Source organism: Mauremys reevesii, linkage group 7, assembly GCF_016161935.1.
Source record: "Mauremys reevesii isolate NIE-2019 linkage group 7, ASM1616193v1, whole genome shotgun sequence".
Taxonomy (NCBI): domain Eukaryota; kingdom Metazoa; phylum Chordata; order Testudines; family Geoemydidae; genus Mauremys; species Mauremys reevesii.
The window spans coordinates 39914434-39940128 of NC_052629.1; the positions used below are offsets into that span (position 1 = coordinate 39914434).

Sequence of the window (25695 nt, forward strand, 5' to 3'; positions counted from 1 at the left end):
TGAAATCTGTCCTCTGTCCCTCTCGGAGCTGGTTAACAACTGATCACTCAGAAACCTGTGTGCAGCTTAAAATATCCAAATATATGTCAGATATTGGAAAACTCAGCAAGGAAAAGCAAGGGCAAGGATCACACTAAACTGATAAGATCTGCATTTTAATTTAATTTTAAATGACACTTCTTAAACATTTTAAAAACCTTATTTACTTTACATACAATAGTTTAGTTATATAATATAGACTTAGAGAGAGACTAAAAATGTTAATATATATTACTGGCACGCGAAACCTTAAATTACAGTGAATAAATGAAGACCTGGCACACCACTTCTGAAAGGTTGCTGACCCCTGCTCTAGCATTTTTAAAAAGAAGATGGATATTTGACTTGCTGCTTTCAATGACATTAGTCAACACTTACCCTATCAATATATTTACACATAGAAATTCCCTCATGTGGAGAACACCACTTCTCTCTTTCCCTGCTGTCTGTGTGTCTTTAACTGGCCGTCGGGGGGTTGGGGGGGAATGTATAATACCAAGGGGGCAGGATGAACTAGGTTTGATCTTTTAATAGGTACTTGCTGAATGAAGCCCCACTGCACTAAGTTATTAATGTTCAAAGCAGTACATCAAAGTCACAGATAAGCCTTGAAAGTCAGAGCTCAGGGAATAAGTCTTCAAGATTCCCCACTTGAAGCAGCTTTTCTATGTGGTACTACTACATTCCCCATCTCTGCTGCTCCTCCAGAACACCAAAAGACAGAGAAAAAAAATCTGGAAGAGAGAAATTCTTCCCCGGCTTTAGTAACTAAAGCACAGTTTTATCTAATGTGTCAGACTTTTACAGGCAACTATGGTACATACCTGACACTTCTAATCAAATATGGATCCTAACTGACAGCTTTGAAAATAAGGTTCTCTTATCAGTTGATCCCAGATAAACATCTAAAAATGTTGACTGCTCCTGATATTCACCTCATCATGTGAATCATGTCTTCTGTGATATGTCAGACTTAATTCTTTAAAAATTCACTCTGAAAAATAATTGCCCTTTTATCTACATGTAATTTGATGGCTGTCACTTTTGTTCAGTTTGTTATGATTCCTAGTGCTTCACTTTGTAACATTAAATATTTATTTTACTAGATCTGGTTATGTCAGTGAAGACGTGGTCTCTCCACTCCGCCTTCTTAGTTTTGTTTGAAAGATTTTACAAAAGTCTAATGATTGCATTTGTCCATGTTTACTCAATAGAATATTCAGAGTTTTTTAGAGAGGCACACTGAAGAGACTAAAATATCACTGTCACTTTTTCAGTTAATGTTAATACACGTCGTGGAGGAATGACAGTAGAAGTATGCAGTAGTACTCCATACCACACTATATGCCATATAGAATCTAGGGCAAGACAGGTGAAGCAAAGCTAGCCCACACCTCATGGCCAACTTGTATCATAACTGTTCATATTAATGAGGCAGTTTCATCATCTTCAAAGTACAATAAGTCTTCAAATAGCAAATGATTATGCCTCTAAACCAAAGGGCAATAAATGTTGGCGTTATTTCTGATGACTTACTTCCATGTTTAGAGAGAAGATGGGTGAGGTACTGGAATATCCTTTACTGGGCCAACTTCTGTTGGTGAGAGAGACAAGTTTTCGAGCTACAGAGCTCTTCCTTTCCCAGACCTGAAGAAGAGCTCTCTGTAGCTTGAAAGCTTGTCTCCCTCACCAACAGAAGTTGGTCCAATAAAAGATATTACCTCACTCACCTACCTTGTCTCTCTGATATTATGGAACTGACCCAGCTACAACCACCTTTCATGTTTAGGAACTTGAACCAAAATAGAACCTAGGGCAGCTCAAGCCACAGCTTGGGGCAGCTAAGCCCTACTCTCTAAGAGTATGTCTACATAGCAACTAGATACCATGGCTGGCCCATGCCAGTCGACTTCAACTTGCGGGGCTCGGGCTGTGGGGCTGATTGATTGCTGTGTAGACTTCCAGGCTCGGGCTGGAGCCCGGGTTCTATTACACTGCAAGATAGGAGGGTGCCAGAGCTCAGGCTTGAGCCCGGAAGTCTACACAGCAATCAGACAGTCCTGCAGCCCAAGCTCCAGGAGCCCGAGTCGGCTGGCATGGGCCAGCCATAAGTGTCTAGTTGCTGCACAGGCATATCCTAAAAGGAAGTCCAGCCAAGCAGCCTCTGAACAACAAACCCTAAAGAGGCATTGCAGCCCAGTACATGCTGTAAGATTACACCTTTTATTAATTTTTGCACTGAATCCATTTTACTGGGTTAATCCTCTAGGAAAATAACCTGTCAGAATCAGTCTGTTCACTTCATTTTGTGCCCTGCAAAAATAAAAGGCTTTTCCTGAGTGGCAGAGAAACAATTCAGTCAGTAAATGGAGTGACAATTTGGAGTTAGCTACCAAGTCGAGTGATGAGCACTTTCTTAATTATGTGTAATGACACTGAAACGAACGCTTGGTTAAAGGGGTTGGAATGACAGTTCTTGGTATGAAGGTCTCTATTTTTGCAGAGCAGAGGGAACTGCCACACTGATCACATCAATTGTGCATTTATTCTGTCCCCAACAGATGATACTAGATGATTCAGAGAATAATATAAAGCCTCCCTGACAGCCAATTAAATAATAACCTCCCTATCTGAGAAGTTTCTTAACTCTAGGCTATCTTAGTTTGTATCCTGAAGCATAAGGATCGGGGTCAGATTAAGCCCCCTTGTAGTAATAACCATACCAGCCCATCTCTGGTAGCGTCTGCAGATTTTAAACTGTTATTTAATACAAAAAAGTAAGTTTCTAACCCTCATGGCTGCAAAGATGTTGTTCTGAACTGAGGCAGCGCTGAGTCTGCAGACAGACACAACTGCTCTATGCCCTGTGGCGCTGCTGTTGCTATGAATAGACTATACATTCAATGTCTGCTATAAGAAGGAGACTTTTTGTGTGGAACCTTGTACTGTCATTATAATAAATAACAAATCTAAGCCTGGAAAGTTCTGCTTTTCTATGGAAACTTGAATTCCTGACCTATTTATGTAAAAGGCTTTTATCACTGTCTGCAAGCAGGCAGCACTTATTTGCTCATGACATTGTCTTCTAAAAATCTGACTAGCTGGCACCCTGGATAATATGCTCAGTGCTGGACTCTTGATTAATGTACTACTGGAAGATGAGTTGTAAAATTGGAAATATAAACCTGTTAGCAACACTTCAGAAAAAGCAATGAAACACTCCATTTACTTCTTTGTAACAGAATGTCTTGAACATCAGGCAAGGTCTCAGAGATCTTCTTTATAAGATGTTATCCCATGCAGTTGGGGACTCAGTCACAAAGTATAATCCACCTTATAAAAAGCTAACTCTGATTTATTAGAATTTTATCATCCAGTTCTACAAAACAATACAAAAACAAAAAATCCACTAATAAAATCAAACAATTTCCAATCTCCTTCTAGGTTAAGAGTTAGACATCCTATTTACATTACTGTTTTATGTTTTAAAGGTAACACACTGATTCAGCAAGGCACTTACACATGCTTAATTTTAAGCACATGATTAGTTTCACTGACTTAAAGTTAAGCACATGCCTAAATAGTTTGCTGAATCAGGACCATATTCTCAAGAGTTAAAAAACCATGGTTCTGATTCTCCTTTCATAACGATTTAGCATCAGAACAATTTTCTTGAGTCCATTGCCCTCATCCTTTCCCCTCGCTCCCTCCCTTTGTCTGTTTGCATCTGTTGGCTGCCCTCTCTCATCAAATTGCCAAGTGTTAAGCTTGTATCTATGCACTGTAATGCACCTCCTCCATCTCACTGGACTTAGCACTTCCCCCTCTGGTGGTAGAGAGGCCTGGGGTAAATCAGCCCCCTTCTAGACAGTGTTTCTCTTTCCCCTCTGTGTTTACATATCAGTATTTTCAAGGTAGGTAGCAGTGCAAGCCTAAGACGAAAGGAAACAAATTTACAAATACAAAAACAAAGGGGGACACCCTGGGCAGGGAGTGTCCTGCTGTTGGCCCAGGCTATTAGCCCTTCCTCTAAACAGACATTCAATTTTAGTTGTTTCCCCTGTGAGGAGAGGGGGCAGCCTCTCATTCTGGAGAAGCCTATCTCCCTACTGCCACTAGCCATGCAGCAGCTTGTTTCTTCTCCCTCCCCACAGAGGAGGGGTTTTAAAAGATTCCAGGCAGCCCTTAACTGGACTCATGTGTCCCTAATTGACCTGAGGTAAACCCTTCTCAGCTTGTAGACAAAATGGCCTTTACCATTCTAGGGCTAACACACCATTTGAGGAGCAGTGGATGCTGTCCGGGGTTCTCTGCTCAGTGTCCCCTTCAGGTTCCCTACTTTTGACTCTTTGACTTTACACCTGTCCTTGTTTTCCCTCATACTTACCGGTATTTGAGTTCCGGGCTCAGTAGCTCCTCCCCTTAGGCTGGGGGAGGAGCCTTTAGCCTGACTTTGTCACACCACAGACTAGTATGATCCTATTCTTTCTCCTTTCATTTTCTCAAGTCCAACATTTATTGTATGACAAGCAAAAATATTCAAGTGCAATCGAATTTTGTCATTCACAGTAAGTGTAAGTTGGATGCATAATATTTATTCTGTCTGTGGATCAGAATATACACAAGGCAAGTAGCAATGTTCAGTGATCATTCAAAGTAACACCAAACAATGATACTATTTTATACAAATCTGTCCTTTTGCCATTACTGGCTTGACTCCTCTCACCTACACCAAAATGACACCAGTTTAACTACACTGGCTTCATGAAGTGACTCCTAATTCTGATTTACACCAGTGCAAGTGAGATCAGAATCAAGTCTTTTATTTTTCCATTTGTTCAGACAAATAAAGGGCCAGGTTCTGCTGGTTTAAATTAGGAGTCACTCCACTCAAATCAGCTTTTCCCCAACAGTAGCAATCTCTCCTGTGCTTGTGATCAGCACAGTATACAGTATACCCAGACTTATGAAAATCCAGTTTGCAGCATTCCAGAGAGCAGGAGAGTGGGGGTAAATCATTACATGTATGCATGTGCCTCTGTTTCAAAACAGAGTAAGACTGATCACAGTTCTTTTGGTGGGCTAGTGTCCTGCCAGTGTCCATTGACAAGAGGCAGAACATGAAGGCTTGGCAATTTAATGACCAGTCTGAATGCCAGTTTGAATGTTTTCTCTTCCTTGGATGGAGGAAGGGCAGGATTAGGTTGACCAGACAGCAAATGTGAAAAATCAGGACAGGGGGTGGAGGGTGGGGGTAATAGGATTCTATATAAAAAAAAGATCCAAAATCGGGACTGTCCATATAAAATCAGGACATCTGCTTGGATTGTAGAACTTTGGAGACAAGCTGTAGGAAGTGGAGTGGGTGATTCAGTAGGGTGGTTTCTTTCTCTCCAAGTCAGTACTAACCAATCCCTCATCATGGTCTGGTGTGGACTTTTTTTTAACCATGTAGACTTAATATATGCAAGTATCACCGGATAATAAGCAATGTGTTTTTTACTAACACTAAAGAATGTTTCCAATTCCATTTTAACTCAGAATCCAGGGAATTTGAAAAAGGAAGGAAGCTGACGTTGTATGAAATGAAACTCTCAAAAGTTAGACTGACCCAGCTATGTGGCTAAAGGCTAAAAATCCACACCACTGAGTGATGCAGTTAAGTCGCCCTAACCCCAGCGTAGACTGCTCTAGGTCTACGGCAGAATTCTTCCATTGATCTAACTACACCGATGGGAGAATCCCTCACATTGCTGTAGTGACCATCTATATTGAAATCCATATTGAGACAGCTGTGCTGCTGTAGCGCTTCAAGTGTAGACAAGCCCTGAGAGTCTGATTGAAAATAGCCATAAACACTTTATAATTGTGATGCATTTTGAAATGTCTCACTTTGGGAAATATACTTCCTAAATGCTAAGGTAGCTAACAACTCAGGGAATTGCTCAAACTGTGAAGCAAAATATTTGTATTGCCTTTTCTCTCTCAGTATCTGCTGTTTCAATAAACATGCCTGCACTACAATGTATTTGATTTTTAACCCCTCCGGTGCTGCTAGCTTGAGTGAGGATGGGATGGGGGGGAGCGGGGAGCATTGGTCATCCAGTGGGGGGGGGGAGAGAGAGAGAGAGAGAATGCTAAGCGGCACAGGAAATTGGGCGTGGGGGTGGCAGTTTGGCTGATGCCTGTGGGATTTGATATTTCAGAGAAATAACATCAGTGGAGATTAAATTCTCTTCAGTGGGAACCATTTGAGCATGTAGCAGGGTGGGCATGGAGAAATAAAAGCCAAGCAGGCTCAGAAAAGCTCCCAGCTCATATCTGTCCAAGTCAACAGTGGTCTTGGGGTCCCCAGAACAAAAGTTGTTGCTACTCCCCTATGCAGTTATACTGCAGCAAAGCATGTAATACTGGCAGGAGAGGTCTTCTCCCCAGCATTCTCATGCTGGGTGTTTGCCTGGGTTCTGGGAGCCACCCCCAACATTCTCTCCCCCTCAGGCTCTTGCATAGGGAAGACATCCTGACTTTCTGGGAATCTTCTCCATCCTTGAATCCTGTTGGGGCTCAGGGGCCACGGCCTCTTGGGTGCCACTGGTGCTCTCCAGGAAATACATGGCTTTGGTAGTAGCCTCCTTGGCCATAATCCAGTCCAGCTCACAATAGTAGGGGCAGGAACTTTCAGTGTTGCCAATGGTCTTGTTGCTGTCCTTGTTTTTTTTTAAATTCTGCCAGAGCTTCTTTCCTTTGCTGCACCACTGCAACTTGTCCAAGGAGTGACCCGTCTCTGTCAGCAACTTTGATATAACCTGTTTTTTCTTGGCATTCTAGTGGGTGCTTTTAAGGCAGGACTGGACTGTCTTCTCTTCGCAGATCTCAAGGGAATTCATGATCTCTGCATGGCTCCATGCAGAAAACGAGAGACATGGCTGTTATAATGCTGAGAAGGATATCTGACTCCAGGAGCATGTACTCACAAATGTGGGATACCTAGCTGCATGCCCAGCATTTAAATGGGGAGATAATATCCAGTCAATAGAGCCCCAGAGCAATAGAAGGCATACAGGTAAACAGACAAGTCAGTCCAGCTGTGAGACAACGGATGTGAGACAGCAGTCAGAGGACTGCCAGTAGTGAAAAAGTTAATCTGAAATACAAATGCATCCATACAAAGCTTTTTTCTAGACTAACTCAGCTCAAAATGGATTTAATCCGCTTTCATAGCAGACTATCCAATTCACAGACAGTCATCAGATAATTTAAAAAAAAAATTGTATCATTTGGACACAAGGCAGTTTAATATGAAAAAAAAACAAACACCTTCCCCCGTACGCAAATCCTTAGTTTTCTGGTGTGCCAGCTAACTTAAAACATAGTGAAAAAAACAGAACTATTAGTTAAAGTAGAATAGGTTTCCAACCTTCTTTTAAATTGTTTTCACACAACAGGGGTCTCTTTTTTACAGTTTAATCTTGTACTGCCAAAAACACTACTCAAACCACATACAATTTTCTTTAAAAAAAAATAGACTTCTGCTATTTCTTCTTGTATTATTGCAGCAGAGTAAGTGCATATAAGAAAGCTCACATGAAAAAATGAATTTCTGATGTGAAGTGTGGAAAATAACTCTGAAGGGATTCAGAACTTGGCACTATTATCACACTCTGAATCTGAGTCAAACAAGCAACAAGGAAAAAAAACCTCTGCAATGATCTTTTTCCCTCCTATAATTGGTAGGAAGAGGAGAAGGAAGGAGTTATTCCCTTGCCTTCCTTTCTTATAAGCAATTTCAGACATTGTCTCTCACCATCCTCTTTCAAAACATGCTTCTCTTTATCAGCTATTTGTGTATCAGGGCAAGCTTTTAATTGGCTTACTGTCTGGCCAGCCGCCTAAATACTCTAACTGGGCCAATTATCAGTGCCTTATAGTGTACAATTGATCCTTCCCAGAGAGGTTTTGTCTAGTGTGATCAAATGAAAAGGGTATTATCTTTTACACAGTCTCTCTTGCTCTGTGCTACCTTACCAGAGCGACCACAAAAGGATTTTCTTGGGTCAAAACTAAAATCCAATTAAAATAACCCATGTGCAAAACATGGGGGGAAATTAAGCATAAACTGTCATTTTCTCTATCCATCTTAGCTGCCTTGCATAGAGCACCTGTCCTAACAGAAACCTACTGATTAATTCTAATAATAGGAGATATACCTATCTCCTAGAGCTAGAGGGGATCTTGAAAGGTCATTGAGTCCAGCCCCCTGCCTTCACTAGCAGGACCAATTTTTGCCCCAGATCCCTAAGTGGCCCCCTCAAGAATTTAACTCACAACCCTGAGTTTAGCAGGCCAATGCTCAAACCACTGAGCTATCCCTCTCCCTGTTACAGACAGGATCAGTGAAATGGCAGGTTCTAGCATCCCTTGCACTTAATGTAAGGTACCCTACCTAGACTGCCTACTTGTGAAGCTTTCAAGGCAGAAAAAGCCAACTGCTTGAAAACAACTAAACTTACTGACTCCCTGGCCAGGTTGGATTTTCATCTCATATAGTGAGTTATCACAGGCTAGGGCTTGCCAGAAAGAAAGAGAAGCTTTAAGAAACTGCACATCACATGATTAGAAGCACTGCTGAAAGCAGAGCCGTAACTAGGTATTTTTGCGCCTGAGACAAGAATATAAAATTGTGCCCTCCCCCAGAGCCGGCTCTTCGGTGGCAGGTCCCTCAGTCCCTCTTGGAGGGAAGGGCCTGCCACCAAATTGCTGCCGAAGAATGAATGAAGTGGCGGTGATAGAACCTGTGATTTTGGGGGGGGTCAACTCATGATTTTTGACTGCTTGGGCTGGTAATGTTGCTTCCAAGATGGTCTTTGGTTCCAGTCCAGTTCCAAGCCAAAGAAGGACTCACAGGTTAAGAGAGGTAGGAGGTGCTGGATATCAGTGGTGGCCACTAGGGATTAGCAAGTGTCCTGAGAATGCTGGGAGTTCAGGTCTGCAGGGCAGAATCGGGGTGGTAGGTTTGTAGAAATTTTGGTGGTGCCCAGAACCCACCCCAACCCAAACTCTGCCCCCCCACTCACTCACCCACCCACCCACCCAAAGCTCTGGGAGGGAGTTTGGGTGAGGGAGGAGGTCTGGAGTGCAGGCCCTAGGCTGGGGCAGGGGATTGGGGTGAAGGCTCTGGGAGGGAGTTTGGGGATGGGAGGGGTGCAGAGGGATGAGGTGCAAGGGTGAGGGCTGTGGCTGCAGATAAGGGGTTTGGAGTGGTGGGGGGGGCTCAGGGCAAGAGTCGGGCTGAGGGCTCTGTCTGGGGCTGGGAATGGGAGGTTTGGGGTGTGGGAGGGGCTCAGGGCTCGGGCAGAGGATCAGGGTGTGGGGGGTGAGGGCTCTGGCTGGGACTGGGGATAAGGGGTTTGGGGTGCAGGAGGGGCTCAGGGCTCAGGCAGAGGGTTGAGGACAGGGGCCAGAGAGAAGGACTCCCCCCAGCCCTTTCCCTGCCAGCAGCAGCGAGCTCTGGGGGAGGATCCCCCGCTTTCCTGCCCCCCCAGCAGCGCACTCACCCCCACCACTGTCACTGCATGTGCTCCTAGGGGCCCCTCTCAGGTCCAGGAATCTCCCTCGCCTCCCCCATGGTGGGTGCCAGGGGGTGCTGCATGCGCCTCTTCCCCTGATGTTGCCCCTGACTGTAGCCTCACTGGGGGTGAGAGATGGAGCTGCCTCCTTGCCCAGCATGGGGCAGGAGTGGTGACTGCAGGTGGGGGCGGCCCTGTGCTGCTGGAGGGTCCCATTGGAAAATGAAAGGGTCTGAGGGGGAAGGGCAGGCTCAGTCAGTCTGCCCTGGCAGTGAATGGGGGGCACTAGGACCCTGCGGCAGCAGTAGTTGCAGGGAGGCAGCATGGAGCTGCTATCCGGGTTGGGGGAAGGGGCTGGGGGAAGCAAGTCAGGGCCAGGGGACACTCGGGGGTGGCACGGGGGCGGCGGCAGGTGGGGCCAGGGCCGGCTCCAGACCCCAGTGCGCCAAGCAGGCGCGTGAGGCGGCATTGTCCTGGCAGGGAGGCATTTGGCTCCGGCGGACCTTCCGCAGTCATGCCTGCGGGAGCTCCACCGGAGCCCCGGGACGAGCAGACCTGCCGCAGGCATGACTGCGGAGGGTCCCCTCTTCCCACGGCTCCGCTTGAGCTCCCGCAGGCATAACTGCGGCGGGCACGCTGGTCCCGCGGCTCGGACGGAGCTCCCGCAGGCATGCCTGCAGATGCTCCACCGGAGCTGCGGGACCACGGGACCGTCCGCAGGCACTTCTGCCCCGGCCGCGGGACCGGGGAAGGACGGCGCGAGCGGCGACGGAATTTCTAGAGCCGCCCCTGGGTGGGGGTGGGGCTGGGGGGAGATCACCTCGGTTATAGATATCTCTGTGCCAGCAGCTTTTTTTTCCTCCACTGCTTTCTGCGCCCCTGGGCTTTTTGCGCCTGAGGCAAGTGCCTCACTCGCCTCGCCCTTGTTACGGCACTGGCTGAGAGGTCACTAAACTGAGTTGCTCCCTGTTCCTCTTCCCAGAGATTCCACTTTCTTATTAGACCCAGAGGGTACCCCTGATTTTCAGCCCACTGGGTACTGTTCTTCCAGCAGAGACGATAGGACAATTGGACCTTGTCAATGCTTCTCCTTATCTGGCTGCAGAGATTGTAACTGGAGAACATTTAGCAAAATTGAGCACAAAAAGGCATTGAAGCTGGGAGACCACACATATGTGAAAATGAAGTCTGGCATGTTTAAAGGGCACAGATTCATTTAGCAGCATGTGACTGGGGTAATTTACTTCAGCAGAAGATCCTTGAAATTATAGCTCTCTGACAGGTGAAGTGTGGAGCGCAGGACCACTCCTGAGAGCTACAAGTGTTTTTAATCAGTTACAAATGCCACCTAGTTAATTTGACCTGAAGAAGAGCTCTCCGTAAGCTTGAATGCTTGTCTCTCACCAGTAGAAATTGGTCCAATAGAAGATATTACCTCACACACCTTGTCTACTTGGTTAATTAATGTTTTTATTTCTCCATCATGGCTCAGTATTTATTACTATATAAGTGTAATGTGCTGTGATGAGTCAGAGAGACAGTATATAACAGATTCTGCTCTTACATAATGTCCTTTAATGCAGAGCATCACCAGACACTTTGTAGAGGTAGTCCAGTCATTCTCTGGAGGGCTCACACAGCCATCAGTTCCCCCATTTTATTCTACCTCAAAGACCTCAAGTTATAACAACTTTCACTCCAACAGAGGGGCCAGCAGTGGCTTGCTCCAGAACTCATCAAAGTCACTCCTTATCCAAAGGGGCGGTGAGGGAGAAAATCCTGTCTCCCCATTCTAGGGCTGACAGAAAATAGGGGAATCTTCAGAACACTGTGGCAAAAGCAAAAGGGAGGAAAGACATTAAGATGACATTTTTCAAAGCTGCCTAGAGGATTTGGATACCAATTAGGAATTGGCTATCCACATCCCTTAAGTGGCTTTGAAAATCTAAACCTAAAAATCTCAGTGGAGCCACTTGTGGAAGGAGGTGAGAAATGCAGGTGAAACAAAAAAGGATTTGGCAAAAAAGGAAAAGGTTGTTAAGTGAAAAGAGAAATGTTCTAGGCTTAATTATGTACATACAAGAGTTATGTGAGGACTGCAATGGTATTTCCCAGCAGGATAGGCAGTTTGAAGAAAAAAATTACTTTGCCATTTGATGATACTGGAAATCAGACTGTCAAAGCTGTTGTAAGGTACATTCCATAACGATGATTTATTTTAATAAATTTAACAGCTTGTTCAACCATCCTTACATTAACACTTAAAAAAAATTGGACGTTTCTTAAGCAACTTGAAAGTCAGTAGTTTCCATTGCCTTCTACACCCTCCTTTTCTCTGTAGCTGGAGAAGGGGTCCCAACATTTTTTTCTGTTGTAGCATGAGATCATGCAGTAGGGAAAATGTTGAGAACAACTGCTACAAAGAACACAAAAATGGTATGTCAATTTTTGGCCTACTATGAACTCTTTAATACTGAAAGCCTTTAGACTGAGAAGTGCTGGTACACACAATAAATATGAAACAGAATAGTATTAAACTGATAACTCTAAGTTATACCATTCCGTTCAGTTGAACTGTCCAGCTTTAAAAAGAGTCGCTGTGAGTTGTAGTGATACCTTCATCATTTATCACAAAGTCCTCTGCCAGTAAATCGGATCTTTGTTATTAAGCTTTCATCTGCTTCTGTGGCTTATGCATAGTGTCAGTGACCTTAACTAGCTCAAACATAATATAAGCTGGGACAGCTCCATTTCTAATTTCAATAGATGCTTGTGCTTTTACTGTGTCTGTATTTGGCCCATAACCCTCTGTATGTGGCATGACATTTGATTGCTGTGAAGATGATTATGATGAAACAAAATGAGACCTGTGACTTGATGCCAGACAAACTGCTTGAGTAGGTAGCAGATAATTATTTAAGAAACAAAATCCTGTTCTGATTCAAACTCCCTTAATAAAAAACATGAGGAAAACTACTACAAAACAAAATGCTGTCCACGAGCTGTCAGCTGGTCTATTGTTATCTAACATAAAGGCACTTGATTCTCACACACTCTCCTGTTAGGTTACCTGTAATCTCATTCTCTTCAAGGTTGATGGTTTCAAGAGCCTTCAAGGTAGTCAACTGCTCAGGAAAGTGTCGAAACTTGTTCCTGGACAGGTTGATGACCTTCAGATGTAACAGGGTTCTCATCTCTTCAGGCAGGCGATGCAGATAATTCCCTTCCAGGTTGAGTTCTGCGGTTTGGGTGGGAATGGGGGCAGGGGAGAGACAAAGTGACATCATGAAAACTTAAAAAACCCACAACCCACCATTGCTGCAGCTTCTGCGATTTCTTAGTGACAAGGGAGAAGGAAAAACATAATTTTTGTCTGAGAAACAACCAAATCCATCCTTTATTAGCCTATGTGGCCTAATCCATGATAGGACTAAATTCTTTTGGGCTAAATTGTGGCTTTTAGCCAACCACACCCTTACGTTGTGAGAGGTGCAGAGCTGCACTACCCCAGGGTAAGCACCAGGGAGCATTATGGCTCAAAGAGGCAGGTTGCATCACTGAGTGCTCCTCTTGCATGGGGGAAATAATCTGGGACTCCCTTTGTGAGGCATGCAGCATACTCTCCTCAGCACAGCACAGCCAGCCAGGGGAGCTATGCCTCTGACATCACCACCACATTTCTCCCACACTCTTTTGGAAGAACAGTTCCTAGAGAGGAGCAGCCCGTCTGCTTGGTGGGTGACTGGGCTGTGCAGAGGAGAGTTCTCTTACTCCTGACTTCACCACTTTGTGTCCATGTAGGTGCTGGCCACAGTCTAGCCCTTTGAAATCTTGTGAGCAACTGCAACCAGGCTTCTCATTAAGGGGCCAGTTCTGCCACCCCACTCCCTGTCACAATGAGCAGTACCTTATTTCATGTGCAGTGCCACAGATTTCAGTGGGGTTACTTGCGGAGTGAGACATTCATTGCAAATAAAGGGAACAGAATCAGTCCCTAACAGATTCCCTCACTAGAAATCCTTCTATAACTTCATAAGAATTTCACCATGGAACAGCATAAATTCCTATGCATTAAGAGGAGACTAATGCTCTGAAAGATCTGATAGTTTCAGTGATAACAATTTCCAAAAAATAATGTTATTAAGCTGCAGTTAAAGATGAGAGTATATATTAGTGATTTAAGGATAAAGTGCCTCGCTAGAACATTGGGTAATTATTAGAAACAACAATTAGTACCCAGAAAATCCAGAATTATTGATAAGCTTATCAGATATTTGTACATTTGACAGCATGAAAATGCTCCTCACCTCATTCTCCTTGCCAGCCAGAGCAATATGGTAAAAGACTATTTAAATAAATTACAGAAACTAGTTTGATGTTGATGGTGTTTTCCTAAGGGGAATTAGAGGTAGTGCAGGTAGCACTGCCTATTATTCACGTTGCCTGACCCTTTCCATTATAGGATCCTGTTTTCGGTTACTTATATCTTGCAAAATTTTAACTAATTGGGTTAAAATTTTCCATGTTGAGCATCTGCCTGTGATGGTGATACAAACCCCACACTGGACAACAAGGGGTTAAGGAGGACTTCTGGGCCCAGGTGGCCCTGCCCTGCCCCATCTGCAAACCCTGCACTAGCTGGAGGTGGAGATTAAAATGGGAAGCAGAGCTGCTGAGAGGAGGCAGGCAGTGGAAGGGAACAGACCCTCTGCTCTGAGCTCTGGGGAAATACAGCCCAGAAGCTCTCATTGTCTGAGACCTGCAATACACACCTGATAAAGCGTGCAAAGGAGAGACTGGTGATTGATTGTGAAGGTCAGAAACTTTATTTGTGACAGCAGTGAGGGACCGCCTGAAGAGGGCACATTAACACACAGAGCTAATTCCCAAGACAACCAACAGGAGGCACCACAGTGGTAAGTGAACCTCATTACACACAGTCATTCCCACTGAGAGAAATATTCACCAGGGACTGGTTCCAGGTGGTAGCCGATAACTCAAGGATCACAGCTGCTGCTCACTCCAACCTGAGACATGAGCCGGGATACAGGTGCCAGAGTGGGTGGCAATAGAACAGTTTACCCAGATCCTCCGAGCTGGGGGGAATGACTCAGGGTTCAAGCATTGATCTGAGATTTTGGCCAAAGTTGTAAATTTAATGGACAATTAAATAGTTGCCACCGGACCCCCTTCTGAGACACTGAGGAGTAATTATGCTGGGATTAGGGGACCAGCCCTTCCCAAGGCTTAGGCTAGATAAGGAGGCAGGCCTGACTGGATCTGTGGCTCGGACATAGCGTTCCCAATGGCCAGAGAGTACAGCAAGGCCACAGGACCATGGCTCAACCAGGAATGGAAACCTGGAGAATATCTAAACCCACAGAAGGTGTCAACTCTGAAGACCAAACTCCCCCGCGGTGACGAACCAACAACCACCACCACTGGGGAAAGCCGTTTTTCCATATGGGCAACAAGGTCACTTCTGCTGCGACTGTCCCTTTATGGAATATGACTATGGACAATCTTAGACAGCTGACACTAGGGCCCAAAAATAAGACCCATCTAAAATAATGGTCCCAGTGAAGGTCAAAGGGGTACAGAAGCCTGGGCTAGTTGACTTAGGGTTCAGCAGGACTTTGATCAGAGAGCAGTTGGTGAGCAAGGACGGCTTCCCTGGACAAACTGTCTTTCTCCAGTGTGTACATGGAGATATATGACCCACCGCACCAAGTCTGATTTTTTGGAATAAATATAGGGGGAACCTCTTCGTAAGACTAGTTTCGACCCTGGGATATCTAGTAATCCTGGGCAGGAACTGGAAATACTTATGGAAATTCTAAAAGAGTGGAGTAATCACCTACTTGTGAGGGCCACCTTCCTCCTGGAGGCCAAAGGAACTGATATGATTGGATGAAACAGAGGACCCCAGGAAAGGGACCTCCCACCAGGTGAGAGGCCCTGCCCCTTCCCCAAAGACTACTCAGAACCCACACCCATTGGTTGGAGAGCTCCTAATCAGAGAGGCAGATTTCACAAGGGAACAGAGAGATGATCAGACACTAAGACAAGCTTATGATCAAGTGGAATAGCTAATGATACAGTGGACCCTCAGCTGCTAAAGCAATGGCCCCCTTTGAACTTGGGGGGGGGACAGTTATATTGCCTGGAGAGGGATCATTGAACTAAAGAGACAAAAATACGGTTCCTTGTTCCAAGAAGATATCAAAGAGAAGTGTTTTGTTTAACACCTTTATTAATAATCTGGATGATGGGATAAATTGCACCCTCAGCAAGTTCACAGATGACACTAAGCTAGGGGGAGAGGTAGATATGCTAGAGGGTAGGGATAGGGTCCAGAGTGACCTAGACAAATTGGAGGATTGGGCCAAAAGAAATCTGATGAGGTTCAACAAGGACAAGTGCAGAGTCCTGCACTTAGGAAGGAAGATTCCCATGCACTGGTACAGGCTGGGGACCGACTGGCTAAGCAGCAGGCGTGCAGAAAAGGACCTGGGGATTACAGTGGACGAGAAGCTGGATATGAATCAGCAGTGTGCCCTTGTTTTCTAGAAGGCCAATGGCATATTGGGCTATATAAATAGGAGCATTGCCAGCAGATTGAAGGAAGTGATTATTCCCCTCTATTCGGCACTGGTGAGGCCACACCTGGAGTATTGCGTCCAGTTTTGGTCCCCCCAGTACCAAAGGGATGTGGACAAGTTGGAGAGAGTCCAGCGGAAGGCAACGAAAATGATTAGGGGGCTGAAGCACATGACTTATGAGGAGAGGCTGAGGGAACTGGGGTTATTTAGTATGCGGAAGAGACGAGTGAGAGGGGATTTGATAGCAGCCTTCAACTACCTGAAGGGGAGTTCCAAAGAGGATGGAGCTAGGCTGTTCTTAGCGGTGGCAGATGACAGAACAAGAAAAAATGATCTCAAGTTGCGGTGGGGTTGGTCTAGGTTGGATATTAGGAAACACTTTTTCACTAGGAGGGTGTTGAAGCACTGGAATGGATTACCTAGGGAGGTGATGGAATCTCCATCCTTAGAGGCTTTTTAGGCCCGGCTTGACAAAGCCCTGGCTCGGATGACTTATTCGTGTTGGTCCTGCTTTGAGCAGGGGATTAGACTAGATAACATTCTCAGGTCTCTTCCAACCCTAATCTTCTATGATTCTATTATGGCTCACCCACTTAATCCCATGCAGGGGGCACTTGGGGTTATGAACAGGTAATTAATAGGTTCTGTTGGCCAGTAATGCACACAAAGATCAAGGTCTACTGCATGTCATACCCCGAGTGTCAATTGCCAGGACCCAAGAGGACCCCAAAAACTCCCCTCAACCTGCTACCTACAGTGGGGGTACCTTTTGAAAGAATAGTGATGGACCGCTGGAGAAAAACATTACAGGGTATCAGCATATGCAGGTGGTTCTGGACTACACGATCCAATAGCCCAAAGCCATCCCCCTTCTCTCTACGAATGTAGCAAGCATCATGGATGAGCTTATGAATCTGTTGACCTGACTGGGGTACCGAAAGAGAGCCTAACCAATGAGGGAACTAATTTTGTGTCATACTTGATGAAAGAGCTGTGTGCTCTGTTAAACGTTAAGACTCTTTAAGAACATCTGTTTCTCCTTCCTCCCCCAGACAGATGGATTAGCTGAATGGTTCAATCGGATGCTGAAAGAGATGATGAAGAAATTTTGTATAACAGATCCTTGTCACTGGGACCAGTGACTCCCATCATTGCTATTTGGTGTCAGAGGGGTTCTTCAGGCATCCACAGAATTCTCCTCATTCAAACTGTTATATGGGAGACAGCCTCAGGGGATTTGAGACTTCCTCCAAGAAGCATGGGAGGAAGAAGGACGAGAGACAATAAATGTGGTGCAATACATACTCCAGTTATGAGAAAGGCTTAAGAGGACCTTGCAAAATAAAACTTATTGAAAGCCCAACCAAACCAAGAAAAGGCCTATAACAAAGGGACAGGTCTACAAGAATGTTGACCAGTGGCCAGATACTGCTATTTGTGCAATGTTCAGAGTTAAAATTACTGGCCCAGTGTCAGTGACCATTTGAGGTGGTAAGAAAAGTGGGACTTACTGACTACAAAATCTGACAGCCTGGGAAGAAGGAGGAAATGCAAGTATAAAACAGTAACCTTTTGAAAACCTGGAGAGACCAGGAAGGACTCCTAACAACACCCTATCCACCTGAATTATAATGAAATATACCTATCTCATAGAACTGAAAGGGACCCTGAAAGGTCATTGAGTCTAGCCCCCTACCTTCACTAGCAGGACCATTACTGATTTTGCTCCAGATCCCTAGGTGGCCCCTTCAAGGATTGAACTCACAACCCTAGGTTTAGCAGGCTAATGCTCAAACCACTGAGCTAGCCCTCCCCCCTACTAGGCTTCCACGTACCAGTGACCCCAGTATCCCGAGCTGTACCAATGGGAGAAGAGCTTCAACCAGAGCAGAAGACCTGAATGTAGAAGGTGATTGAACCCTTCCCCGCTGTATTTTCAATCTTGCCACTGAACCAGGACAACCAGTCCATGAGAACCCATGACCATTTCTGTGAAAGACACATATACACACACGGTCACATTCGGAATAAGGTTCTTGGCTTCTCTGTGTTGGGATTTCCCCGATATCTCTTTCACTCAGTTCCCCAAGAACTCAGTTCGACTCCAATCTCATTACTTAGGTTCCTATATTTGTCATACAGCAAAGCTACATTGAGTTGAACAGACTGAAGCGTATGGGTTGGGTATACGGAACACCACCCATCCATATTGTTAAAGAGTTCTCTGCCAGTTCCCCCAGCCTATCATTTGCTGCCCTCCAATGCTGGGCATGACCAGGGGCAAAGGACATGGCTGAGATGTTCCTGTACTTCAGTGATTCCTAGATGTCTGGGGCTCTTGGAAGCTAGCAGAAGTTGGGGAGGGGAGGGGAACCAATGTTCAAGGGCAAATGTGATTTTTAAAGTACATTAGTACAGCCCACTCCTGAGCTGCACTGGTTACACAAAGACCAGACTTCAGGATCTGGCTCATAGTATGTAGAATCTCTTCCAGCCCCTTGCTGGGGAGGGGCAAAAATATCATTTCCTCTGCCCAACAGCATCCAAAGGCAGCCTTGTCTCCTACTTGAATACTGATATTTTAATGTGTCTTACTTGTTTGAACCTCAGGAGCACTGAATTAACCATGTGCAAGGTGAGTTACCTGGGTGATGCCAGAAGAATTTTGAAAAAATTGATATCACCTACATGGCACTTACATTTTCTCTTCATTAATTTACCACTTTTTGGAGTACTAACGGAATGGGTAGAAAAAAGCAATTAATGCCTGATAGACAGTTATTAGGGGCTCATCTAGGGGACTCTCAAAATTGTTTTCCATCTCTAAAAACCTCACTTCTAGAGCAAAACCTTGACCTTTTAATACACAACTCACAGAGAGACCTGGATTTTAATTTAATACTCCCACTAATAAGAAGCCCTCTGAAATCTCAAAAGGCTAATATATTGTGAAGAGCTGCTGTCTCTCTGATGTGATACTTCAGGAATTCATTATTAGACACTGCTTTTAGAAATAGTATAAAACTAACTAACTAAAAGTGACAAGACTTGTCCTGGAGCAGATATCAGAATATGACACTTGCTCCCTATAGATGAAATTCTGGCTCTGTTGAAGTCAAAGGGAGTTTTGCTACTGACTTCAGTAAGAACAGGACTTCATCCTATATGTTCAGTGTCCCTATAAAGCAGACTAGTTATATCCAACACACCAGAGATGGTCATGCAGTAGATCGAAGAATGGGGTAGGAGGAAAAAGGAGTCACAATGCAACAATCTCCTTCACTCCAAATGCTGCAGTGCATTCAGAAAAAGTCATTTCAAATGGGGGAAAATAAACTCTTACTTCAGTTAGAAATTTCTAAACACTCTCATGGAGTCACTCTTGCAGGGGAAACTGGGAATCCTGCAGGCTGCCTTAGCACCTTTAATAGGAGTGCAGAGGGTATCATACATAGAGATTCTGGGTTGTAGTACAGGAATCATAAAAATGGAGGTCACTTATCTCTAACTGAAGGTTCTTTGAGATGTGTGGTTCCTATCTGTATTCTGCATGAGGGTATGAATGTTCACCATGCACTGGAATCTTGAGATTTTTAGTAAGCAGTATCTGTTGGGAGTTGTTCTCCTCATGGTCTGAACTGAGGGTATAAGGGGCAGTGAGGACCCACAGGGGAAATATGGCAGGTAGCGGAATACAGATATCTTGAAGACCACTCATCTTGAAAAACCTCCTGTCACAGTTAAGTAACCTCTATTTCTTCTTTAAGTGATGGGCCCTATGTGTGTTCAATGTGTGGGAAATTAGCAAGCAGTACTCAAACAGGTTACCACTGGAACCTTATGTTTGGCAGATCTAGTCCCAGGTCACAACCATCTATGCAAAAAGAGTGGGAGCGTCTATCAGCTAGGGCCAGAAGCTGCTAAATGCAGCAAGAGCACAGGAGGTAGAGGGCCAGCTCTAGGCTCAGGCTCTCTGTAATGCAACAGAGAAAGCAGTAACTCCAGCCTGAGGTGAGAGTTGGAGGAGCAAATGAGGGTGTCAGGCTTCCCTGCAGGCTTTGTATAAACAAGGAGGGAGTCCCCCCTCCCACCATTCCCAGCTCCTCGAGCAGAATGGGGTTGGATTTGTGGGAACAATGACTGTATTCCTTTAAATTGCATAGATGTTGCTAGGGGAGGCGCATGGCTTTGGGAGATATTTTTCAGCGTGGCTTTTCGGTGTTGGGTCAACCCCTGCCCCCAAACACTAAGCAGGAGACCATTTAAGGTTTTTCTGCAGAAGGCTGGATAGCTCTTCTACTCCCTTTTCTAGAAATGTATTTGCTTCTCAAATCACCTTTCGGTTTCAGTAACCCTTGTTTAATTCTGGAGACTGCTGAAGAAGTCAGACCTGCTTATCTCTCCAAGTGGAGAAAGATAGGTGCAGCCACCGATCAATGTAACTTGTGTTGAAAATCCATATTTTCTTATCTATATCATCACCTGTGCAGCACAAAGGATTGGCTAATCAAGTCTGTCACATTATACAGTCTCGGAGATAGAGAACTACAAAGCTGATGTGCTCTGTAGTCTCACAGAAAAAAGAAATTACATTCTGGATTAGCCAAGAGACACTGATGCAGTGTCCATAACACAGGAATAATAGAAAACCTTTTTATGCATACACCGGGTTCTAGCCAAAGAAAAATAGCACTGCATCTCATGTGCCCAGCAGTGATGGGTGCTGATAGGTTGGACCAGAGTAGAATGGTTTATAGGCAGATATAACTTTGCTTCATCCAGTTAATATTCAATTTACCTGTTCAGTTCCTTTTTAGACTTTGAAGCCTACATCCCACCTGAAAGGACTCTGCACTGTCCCACTCTGAACAGACCTCTCTTAGAAGTGTTAAATCTTGCCTCTGAAATGCAAATCAGTCTTTTGTTCTAAGCTTCATTTTTTGCTGAGGCTGCTTTTCTGTTGTTATTCCAGAGTCTTTGCTCTAACTGTTGTGGATTTACCATTAAACCACCTTTATAGACCGGTGGTGCACACTCCAGAAAATGACATTATCAGCTATGACAGACATGGAGAGTAATCCGTGACCATTTCACACTAAGCATTTATGTCCAACTTCACTCAGATGGCCTATTTTGCCTATTCATGGGTGTCCTTGTTCTGGTATGCCAAAGGGACATACATACTGGGTGCAGTTTTGAGTTAATTTTTTATGATTTTGAATTTATTTTTCCCAAGGCCATTTAGGAATGGTTGCATTGTACTTGTGTACATGTGCCTGACTCAAGCTAGTGTTAGCAGTTCCTCTCTTTCATGAGAAACAAATTCACCCTTGCATTTTGGTGAGAATTTTAGTGCAGAAAACGGATTATCTCTACCATATGTGGAAGTGCATATATACACAAACACATATGTACATGCCACAACTCACTCATATATACATATATTTATATGCAAGGAATAACAAGCAAAAGGAGTGCATATTGATGGTGTTGTGTGTACACACACACACACACACACCATCTGAGCACTGTGATGCACTGCACCTAAGAGCTTTAGGACTGAAGAAATGTGTGTGCACAGCATGGTAATCAGCACATTCTGTATTTGTATTAGTGCATTGATACATGATGACTTCTAACCTTTGATTCTAAAGTAGGGCCAGATTGTGCCCTACTATACTGTGGGGATGAAGAGGACAAGCAGCTCTCTCCTCCTGTACTCCTGCACAGGTATTGGCACAATTGCAGTCCATTGACAGCTTGGCACACATAGGCTATGACCTCTGTGTACCCAAAGAAAGCCAGGCAGAAGGGGAACCATGAATCCCCATCCCAAAAGAGTCTGCTGTGGGTGGGCTTTCTCTGAGCAGAATTCCTCCTGGTGTTCCCCCATGGGGGATAGCTTTACTGCTCCTATGCAGGACTGTGCACTAAAGGCACAATAGACCAACGAGTTTTGACCTAAGCAGGTGGTGGCCTTACAAATATCTCAGAATCCTGTGTCAGGCAACAGAGCCTCCCCTGTCACTCTCCCTCATCCAACTCGTCTACAAAAAAGAAATTGCAAATATGGCATTTTGACAAAGCAACTTTTCTTTCCTTTGGTCATGTTGAGGTTAATTTGTATGCCTCAGGACACTCAGAAATTACATGATGCTGTTTATACCATCCAGGACTGCAGGAATGATGGGAGGCAGGTTGATATCTAATGCACTGTATTGATTTTCTGCCTTTCACAGTAAAAAGTCTCACAAACAATAATTCTTCTATAAACAAGCAACAACAATTCCTTTCTCTGTTTCTTTTTAGACAGCCTGAATCTTGTGTCATTCTGCCACTGTTAGGTAAATAAGAGATGAGCAGAAAGCAAACTTGTATGTTTCCCATGATCACTGAGAAAATATTGGTATTTTGTTTCATGCACTAAAAATCCGCCTTTGAATTAGATCCTTATAGTGCTTGCTTTGAAATAAGCTGAAGAGGTTATTAGTAAACTATCAGAAACATTCAACTTAGAAGCAGAGACAAGCCTACTGAGCAAAGCATGTATTTGTGTGGATTCATATAAAAACAAATGAAAAAATCAATAGATTCACGAAGTTTGATAAGAACCATACTCAAGGAACTCCTTAAGTTATTGTTGTACAAGAGAGTATCTGGTGATCCATTTTGCTTCAAAAGTTTGCAAGGGACAGACTCCTGTCATTGGGACATGCCAGTTCTTACCAGTCCAACTCTGAATTTTCAAGAGGCAAGCCCTTCTCAGTGACTGAAAGAAAGGACTAGATAGTGTAGCAATGGCCTCAAGTAGGGATCTTCATCCTCTTACTCCCATCACACAGCTCTCTTTTCCCCCTGTAAGGATAAGGCCTTTGTCTGCAGCCATACTGTAAGGCCTAAGGCCTTAGTCTGCTGCCAGATTAAAAGAGCAGCCAAGCAGCAGCAATTAGCTGAGAAGCAGGAAGTCACATCCTCACATTCCATCTAAATTACATTAAAACAATGTCATATTAGAATGTTAAGAAGGAGACCCTGTCCTAATGGCACTCACTATCACCAGATAAAGAAACAGATCTTAAGATGGCTAAAGAAAACTTAGTTTGACAGCATCCTGACTAGCAAAAAATCACTTATCCATAGTTGTGGTTGTGAAATCCTCATTTCTTTGTTGTTTTGTCATTATGGTCCCCACTTCTCTATTGTTTATCTGTATGATCTGTCTCTGGTTCTTTAATTGTTTCTGTCTGGTACATAATTAATTTTGCTAGGTGTAAATTAATTAAGGTGGTGGGATAGGATTGGTTAGAGAATTTTGTTACACTATGTTAGGATTGGTTAGTAAAATTTTAGTATAATGATTGGTTAAGGTACAGCTAAAAAGGACTCAAATTTCACTATAAACTGGGGTCCAAAAGGAAGTTCTTTGGGAATCAGCTCCAGGACACAGCCCCAAAGATCAGAGCTGCCAGACCTCCACACTCTGCCAATGACACCATGCAAACACTGGAGTCCCCCAGGTGGACCTGGTCCTGACTGGCCATCAAGAAAAATTCATCTGTTTTATTGGGAGGGGTGAGCACTGTATGTGTAGCATGTGAAGTCTGTTTCTGGTGATTGTTAATAAATAGAGGTTATGTAGTATATTACTGTGTAAGGCTCTTTCACTGGTAAAAGGTCCTGCAAACCTGCAGTAATAGTATATACCCAGAGCCCTACATATTGGGAAAGGGTGTGGTACTTAAATCGACCAGGTTAGTTACACCCTGGAGCCCTACAGACTGGGAAAAGGTGGGGTGCTCTAATGTGTGCAGGTAACACCCCCACTATGGGTGAGCCTCTCTCTTCCTCTTCACAGCACAGTAATAAAAACCAAACACAGACAACAAAAACAACAAACAAAAATAACCCCCAAACCATTGGCTCTAAGCTCCTCACCTAAATTTTCTTATACGACTCCACCTCTACAGTAGAAACAAGGGACTGGCAGCAAATGGGAAGTGGCAAGACTACAGCCAAATGGGTATTTTTGTTTAAGCCATTCACATCTATGTCAAGATTGCTGATAGCCTCTGGAATGTTTTTTTAACGAATACAGGCTGAACTTTGCATCGGCTTTAGAGCAGTTGTGCAGCTTTTAAGGAGCTCTCAGTAAATCACTAACCCACACCCTTCTTTATACAGCAACTGCTGGCTCATAAAAAAATTTGAAGATGATTCCATGCAAAACAAATTCTGCTCACATACAGCTCCTGTATTTCTTTATCACTAGCTGGTTCTTCTCCACTTCAGGTCATAATTCTCTGTTTATAACATTATAATAATTTCCACAGCAACAACAGAGATGACACAAAAAAGAGGATTACAACTTTAGGTGCAGAAGCAACAGCAACAGTGGAACTCTTCAGAGATCAAAATCTTGTTTTCATGCAATTTTCTGCAAATAAATAAGGAGAAACACTGACAATATGATATGTAGACAGATCTCTTCCTAACCTAAATAATAGTCAAAGATTTTCATCTAGCATCAGCAAGTCTTTAAAGTGTAGTTTTGTTCAAAAAGTGATATTCATGTTTTCTACATAGAATCTTCTCTTGCAATAAATTACATAATTCGGGGAATTTATAAAGCAATATAATAGTGTTGTAATTACAAGAACAGCCTGACATCTGAAAAAGTATCAGGCAATTTCCTTTCTCCTTTGTCGGTCATCACCAACAATAAAGATGCAGGAATCAGGACTTAGCTGACAATTGTGATGAGGATGCCCAAAGCAGAATCCAATACAGCGTTGCTATTCTGCTGCTGTATTGACTCTGGAGGGCTGCAACAGTAACCCTGACTAACACAGAGAGTTGGAGAGCATCTGCTACTCTGGGACATCAGAGGAAGTTGCAGGTGCTCAGCACTTCTCAGGAACTGGCCCATTAGAACAGTGTTTTTCAATCCGTGGGTCGTGACCCAGTATTGGGTCACAGCATGTAAGGCACTGTAAGTACCGCCGACCTGGATATTAAAAGTCCTGTTGGTGGTGCTGACCAGCTAAGGCAGGCTAGTGCTTTCCTTTTCCGACACTGCGCTGTGCCCCGGAAGCGGCCAGCAGCGGGTCCTGCTTCTAGATAGGGGGTCCATGCGCTACCCCCGGCCCAAGCACTGGCTCCACACTGGGGAGGGGGTGCCTGCAGGAGGGTGTGGACACACAGAGCCACCACAGAGCCCACCTCCACCTCCCCCTGCTGGAGCCAGACCTGCTGCTGCCCACTCGTGGTGTGGTGCAGTGCCTGCTGAGCCCGCTCCATGCCAAGTCCCCCCCCCCCCCCCCCCCCCACCCCCCCCCCCGCCCCCCCCCCCCGCCCACACCCCCCCCCACCCCCCCCCCCCCCCCCCCCCCCCCCCCCCCCCCCCCCCCCCCCCCCCCCCCCCCCCCCCCCCCCATCCCCCTGACTGCCCTGACCTCCCAGCCCCCAGAGCCCCCTCCAACAACCTGAAC

The 25695-nt window shown here is 44.7% G+C and overlaps 1 protein-coding gene across 10 annotated transcripts in view; it reads right to left on the reverse strand.

Moving 5' to 3' along the window:
• The window catches only part of LRRC20 (leucine rich repeat containing 20), a 192947-nt gene that overhangs the window by 81532 nt on the left and 85720 nt on the right, over positions 1 to 25695 (reverse strand). For all 10 annotated transcript variants that reach the window (XM_039546760.1, XM_039546752.1, XM_039546759.1 and 7 more), the window contains one exon: positions 12676 to 12843. In XM_039546760.1, the coding sequence (XP_039402694.1) occupies positions 12676 to 12843 (168 nt within the window). The remainder of the gene's footprint in view (positions 1 to 12675; positions 12844 to 25695) is intronic.